Source organism: Varanus komodoensis, unplaced genomic scaffold (assembly GCF_004798865.1).
Source record: "Varanus komodoensis strain SLA01 unplaced genomic scaffold, ASM479886v1 scaffold12, whole genome shotgun sequence".
In the NCBI taxonomy this organism is placed as follows: domain Eukaryota; kingdom Metazoa; phylum Chordata; class Lepidosauria; order Squamata; family Varanidae; genus Varanus; species Varanus komodoensis.
Genome location: NW_025335349.1, coordinates 17,323,172 through 17,329,828, shown reverse-complemented (window position 1 = coordinate 17,329,828; position 6,657 = coordinate 17,323,172). Strand labels below are relative to the sequence as shown.

Here is a 6,657-nt window from a genome sequence, read left to right as displayed (position 1 = left end):
CCCAACCTGGTGACCACGGGCTGCGGATAATGGGAGCTGCAATGAAGGGAGCATGCAGTCCTTCACGTCAGGGTGTATCGGGTTGAGGAAGACTACCCTAAACACATAGGCTGAAAAGCCCTCGCCATCGAATTCAACGGGGACTTGCTCCCAAAGAAGTGAGAGCATTTTTACATTCCAGCCGTGAAAGAAAAACCCAAAGACCACAACGCCGCACATGTCGCCTCTCCACAACTCCAGCCCGCAATTCGTGACCCAGATCTTGAGTCCAGCCGAGCAGAAGTGGGAGTCAGCATGCGCATGCGTACATGTCTTCGCGAGCATAGGCACGCCTAGATTTGCCCGCCCACCTTCGCCGCCCCGCCCACTCCCGTCCGGACGCGCGTGCGTACTTCAGCCTTGGCGTGCCCGACGCGGCGCTTAACGTCAGTCCTTTCCTCTTAGCCTCGCGTCCAAGATGGCGGAGTACGACTTGACTACTCGCATAGCGCATTTTTTGGACCGGCATTTGGTCTTCCCGCTCCTCGAGTTTCTTTCCGTCAAAGAGGTGAGTGAGGCATCTCTTCATAGGCTCCGGAATCGGCCAGGGCTGGGAGTGGGAGGAGAGAAAAGGTCTGCGGAAGCCGCCTCAGTCCTCGCCACCGGCTAGGCCCAAGTGGCTTCCTCAGGCATCGTTGCTCAGGGCTCTCGTCGTTCCTCCTTTCAGAGGCTTCCTTCAGGAACTGTGGGAGTGGGGTGGAGCGGAGGATGTGGGTTGTGCATCTGCCCCACAAAACGTGGAGATAGGCAGTAATCCGATTCTATATCTCTTCAGCGGCATTTTTTAAAGTCCCAGCGGATGGCCTCTGGAGCAGAAAGGAGAAAACCGCTATACTTTTACCTCATCTTCTGACTTTGGGCCTCTTTTCGTCCCAGGGCGTAGCTGTAGAGGAATCCTGGGATTTTCCAGGCGTTGTAGATGACAATTCCCATCATCCCAGACTATTGGCCTTATTACCTGAGGCTAATGGGAGTTATACTCCAAAACATCTAAGGGGCAGGAAACTGTTGACCAAAAGGTCCGTATCTTGGTGTACATATGCCCAAAATACACATCAAGGAAAGGATTTCTTTTAAAAGACTTATTCTCGAGAAGAACCGGCTACCAACGAATTGTTCCAGATGGCGCACCTGAGCAGTCCTCAGCTGGCCCTTTTATAGGTTGATTGTTAAAGGGGTACACGTAACAGAGTTAACACTTTTAATGTGTTATAGAAGTAAAAAATGGTGTGATCTATTCCAGTTGCATAGCAAAGTACATGCTTCGAAGGAGGGGGGGAGGATGGGGTGCTATTACAAAGAAGAGGGATGGGCTACTGTGAATTGCTGTTTGTTTGGGATGCTGTTATCTGTCAAGTGCCAACTAGCTTTCTCTGGACTGATGCCTGGCTAGTGTCAGTTACCTTTCAAGGATGCACACATGCTAATTTCTAGAAAAGAGGGTTTATCTCAGTTTTGTGTCAATGATTACATGATTTAATCAATGAAAGTTATACCTGTTGATTTGCACATCAAACCCATGTTGCTAATGCTGTGCTAGGATACGATAAAGTTACAAAAATGAATTTGTGCTGGTGCAGTGTCCTTCCTGTTTGGAGTTGTGTCCCTTTTTATGCCTCATGTGCCTGTTGTGAGCTGCAGCTGTATCTTTGAATGCTGTAATCAATCTTTAAGAAGGGAGATTGAAGGCTTCAGAACAAAATACATTGGTATATTGTGCACAACAGCAGTAGCCAATCTTAATATGCTTATGAACTGTATGCATCTTCAGTTCTACACCTTTAGATAGTATGGTCTGGTAAAGCTTTTTTCCTGTCTCCCATTCTACTAAAATGGTTGTGGTTTCCTCAAGAATAACATGTTTATTTTAGCTTAAACACTTACGGACTCAAAATTTTCTCATTAAATGCATGGAGTGTCATTCTCAGAATTTAAGTTTAAAAACAATGTTAGAAACTTAAGCATAATAGCTTGTTTTGTTTCTGTTGCATCAAAGTAACATGGAAGTTACTACTTGAGAGTTTGTGAAGTATAATGAATGGTTAGTGGCTTAAACTAAGATAAAAGAAACACTTGGTGTGGATCTTATCTCTGCTTTAATAGCTTTTGGGTAACTCACTCTTTAGTTGCTTGTCTCTGCTATGAATTTATTGTTAGCAGCTGTGATAATTTGTCATGATTTGAATGCCTGACACCTAATGAAATGCTTCCCTTGTGAAACTGTAGCTAGTTTCTACCAATGAGCTCCTCCAATGAAGTTGGACTGACATGTCTTTGAAAGACCATCCTAGGCTTCACTGCCCGCACAAGTTACTGTGGTGTAATGGCTAAAAACCAAATTATGAATTGGGAAGATTCTATTTTGAATCTTGCTTCTGCCATGAACTTATTGGATAGTTTTAAACTATGTTTTCAGACCTGCTCCTCAAAGTTTGCAATATTTGGATAATACTATTAACCTTCCTCACAGGGTGTTACAGGGATTACAAGAATATCTGGAACATATGGAATACTGGAATGCACAAGATAAAAGTCAAGTATTATTAATTTTCAGCCAAGTATTGAAATCTACATCTTCATATGATAGGTTAGCTAAATACAAAATTGAAGATAGATTTCATTTTGAGCTTCAAAAATGAAAATCATTGTCATTTTCCCTGGGTGAACAGCAGATGGTGTTAACTATTTAATATTGGTGTATCAGTCTGAGGAGTGCATGTAGGAAGGTCTTTTTAGGAACTGAGCTTTTTAGGATATTTGGCTGACTTGGTGAAAAGATGCTCAAATATTTGGCTTGTCTTGAATGCTTGAAGGTTTTTTCACCAATAAAAGTTGGCCCAATGAAGTATGCTCTGTACTTTCTATGTCTTTTTCAGAGGCTAAACTCTGTGCCTCACTTTGTTGAAACTATAAAGCAAAGAAATATTAATTTAATATCCATGTTGAAGGGAAAGCAATAATCCATTTTTAAGAGGAACTATTCTAGGACATTGCTATGACTGATAGCTAACAGCATTTAAAGTAAAAGTGTTCAAACATAACTTCTCAGATCTCTTAAATTTTCATTATGTAAATAAGATCAAGATTGTAGATATTTGCCTTGTTTGCAGGAAAATGTGTGATGGGGGAGATCTATTAAAGACTTTGATTACTGGCAGGGACCAACTTAATCACACTGCCTTACTTGTTCTTATATGTTGTTATATTGTAGTTGTATTTGATACTTTCCTGGGAATCCAATTTATATTCTGATTTATATTCTGGAATATAAATTCTTATATAAAATTAAAGTGTTATTAAAATTGTTGTCAATCACCCAGATTTTGGGCAGTATAGAAATGCATGTCAACTATTGTTTTTCTGCAGATATATAATAAAAATGAATTGTTTCAAGGAAAACTGGATCTCCTTGGTGACACCAACATGGTGGATTTTGCTGTGGATGTGTACAAAAATCTTGATTCCGATTATATCCCTCCTGGTAAGCTTTTTGATCCTAAATTTATGGCATGAGTTTCAGGAAAATAAAAAGGTAACTAAAACATTACGCACTGAACTTTACTAATGACCAAATCAGAGGTCTTTTATTCTGCCTGGTTCCCTGCTCAGTTTTACTAATTCATTTCCATGTTTGTTTCTGTGCCTTGGTGACAGACAAGACTTGGCTTGCTTTCCACTTCCAATTGAGTATTTGTATTGGGAAGTGGAGAAATTTATTCTTAATTCAGGCACTGAATCAAGTGGGGAAGAAGACAGGTTTTTCTTCCATTTCAGTGTGTACTGAAATACAAAACAGGAAAAGCAGTGGATGAATTTTTCTTTTCCTCATGTTATTGTAGGGCAGGGAGGTTTTTTTTTTTTTTTAAGTTCTTATCTTCCCCTTCTTTTGTTCGAGGCAATGGCCTCAACTGGAATGATGAACCAGATAAGTAGGGTACAAAGGAGGACTGGAATTCTCTATCCTTTATCCTGTATGGCAATTGATGGGCCTTTCCCTAGTATTATGTAAACATTACAAAGAATTTGTGTTAATCACAGACTTGTCTCATCTTTTCTATTTCTCCTAATGACAAGATTTCCCTGTAACCAGGGGTAGCTCATCCATATTGGAACTCTTATTAGGGAAGTCATACTACTTAGAGGGCCAAATGGTAAGATCCCATGCACATTCTTGTCAATGAAAATACGCTTCTCCTATATGTACCTCCATCTTCCTCTCTCTAATTTTGTTCACACATTTTCTTGGTTAGAAGGTTCTTCTTAAATCTGTTTGTTCACATTTTCTTACTGCATGTATTCAGTTTATATCTGAAGTTTTCAGATATAAATCTAATACTGCAATTAGATTTCTTAGTTAACAACATATTTGCCATTCTTAATTTGCCATTCTAGTTGATTTACCAGTTTCAAAAATAAAATGACAGACTTTCCCAGTGTATCCAGGATGCATTTTTAAATCATTTCTTACAGTTTGCATTTGCGCTGCTGTAACTCACAGTATTCTGCTGTGAGTCTTATTTGCGATAGTAGATATAGTAAATGCTATATAGTTGATATTAAAGTGATTTTGGTGAGTTGATAATAAAGTATGCCTAATGTAATGGTTACATTTGAACCTGCTAGAATACATAGTATTTCCAGTCTGTTGAATGTTGCCTTTTTTACCTTTTTGTGTAGATGACTGACTTGCATTTTATTTTTCGGTCCAGCTTTGTATGAGAAAAGAGCTGTAGTTGTTGCACAGCTAAAACAATTTCAAGAAGAAACAGAACCAATTATCAAGATGTTTGAAGACAAAGAAACTGTACAACAAATGCAGACAACTAGGTAATGCTTCTGGGTGTTGCCTTCCTTAGTTGTAAAAATACAATGTGTGTTTAGAGAATTGCTGCTTATATGGTCTGTGTTGCATCTTCTGGTTAAGTGTTTTGCCATGCAATTCTTTGCTTCTCTACTCAAAAATATATTCTACTGAATTCCAGTAAACTTGCTTTTGGACAAATATGCATAGGATTTTAGCCTTTGTTACTCTTTCTGTACCTATATTGGATATACAATAGCTTAGTAATAGCTCAGTTTTTATGCATTGCTGATACTTTGCAGGTTGTGACAGCTAAGTTTGTGACAGCTAATTGAAAGATGCTTTAAATTAAATTGTAAATCAAAATTGTTATCTTTCAAGTATATAGTTCTCTCTGAAAAGAATTTGAAGCATTGAAATTAAGTCTCACTCTCCGATATTATTGTGTATAATGTTTAAGAGGATGACATAAGTAGTTGTTGGATCAAACAGAGTATAGTGCAATTGTACTGGGGTCCAGAAAACTTTGTCGAAAGTCCCATTCCTTCTTTTTTAATAGGCCAGAGGTAGCAAACAGTGAAAGGGCACCAAGGAACTAAAAGAGGCGAGAAAGAACGTTTGGTTAGAAAGTTCTCTTGCCGCAGCAGTTATTCAGTTATGTAAAACCCTGAAGCTACAAAACTGAGCATTTTTCTTAGGGCACATGTGAGAAATTTGTGGCCCTCCAGTTGTTTTCACTTACAACTCATTAGCTGTAGTCATTAATGCAGAATGATGGAAGTTTTAGACCAGAACTTTTGGAGGGCCACAGTTTGCTCACTCTTCCTTTAGTAGACCATTTCTATTTGAAGGGCTGACTGTTGCAGATCTTTAGTCTAGACCAACAATTACAAATAAAAAGGAGAAAACAGCCTAAGGCACAGAACATTAGGCTGTTGGTTGGCGGATCAGGCTTCGGGGAGGGTGAATTGAACCTAGTCCTGAATGGGGTTGCACTCCCTCTTAGGGACAAGGTCCGCAGCTCAGAAGTGCTTCTCAACCCAGAGCTTTCACTGGAAGCTCAGGTGACGGTGGTGGCGAGGAACGCTTTCTTTCAGCTTTGGCTGATCCATCAGCTGCGCCCCTACCTGGAGAACGACTGCCTGGCGACAGTGACACACGTGTTGGTGACTTCCCACCTTGACTTCTGTAACGCACTCTACGTGGGGCTGCCCTTGAAGACGGTCCGAATATTTCAATTGGTTCAAAATAGAGCTGCCAGCCTGCTGACGGGGACTGGGCATTATGTTCACCTGACTCCAGTCCTCCGTCAGCTTCACTGGCTTCTATGGAATGCGCTCCCCAGAGAGATCCGCCTGGCGCCGTCGTTATTTGTTTTTCGGCGTCAGGCGAAGACCTTTTTATTCAGATGTTATTTTAATTGTTAATATTATTTATTCATTTTATTCTTTGGCCAGGGCGACTTAATTTATATTGTTAGTTTATATTGCTTTATTGAATTCTATTTATTTATGGTTGTGAGCCACCCCGAGGCTTCAGCGAATGGGGCAGCATAGAAGTCCCCTAAATAAATAATAAACATTAACCTGTAGAATTCCTATTTTACTTTCTTGTTGTTTGGGATGTTGTCGGACTCCCAAAATTTTTAACTTTTTCAATTTTGAATGTTTCAGAATAGCTTTTGAAATGGATGTTGAGCTTCTTAGTAAGTTAAAGTCTGATATAAATAGCAATTCAGAATCTGGAATGAGACTGTATAGAAGACATGTTTGTATAGTAGCAAATGGGAGCTTTGTCATAGTTTGAAGATAATGACA

At 39.8% G+C, this 6,657-nt stretch overlaps 1 protein-coding gene across 1 annotated transcript in view; it reads left to right on the top strand.

Moving 5' to 3' along the window:
• Nucleotides 1-405: 405 nt before the first annotated feature.
• EIF3E (eukaryotic translation initiation factor 3 subunit E) overlaps nucleotides 406-6,657 on the top strand; it is a 30,818-nt gene continuing 24,566 nt past the window's right edge. Inside the window, exons 1-3 of the mRNA XM_044421782.1 lie at nucleotides 406-547; nucleotides 3,406-3,520; nucleotides 4,749-4,866. Coding sequence (XP_044277717.1) covers nucleotides 458-547; nucleotides 3,406-3,520; nucleotides 4,749-4,866 — 323 coding nt within the window. The 5' untranslated portion in view covers nucleotides 406-457. The remainder of the gene's footprint in view (nucleotides 548-3,405; nucleotides 3,521-4,748; nucleotides 4,867-6,657) is intronic.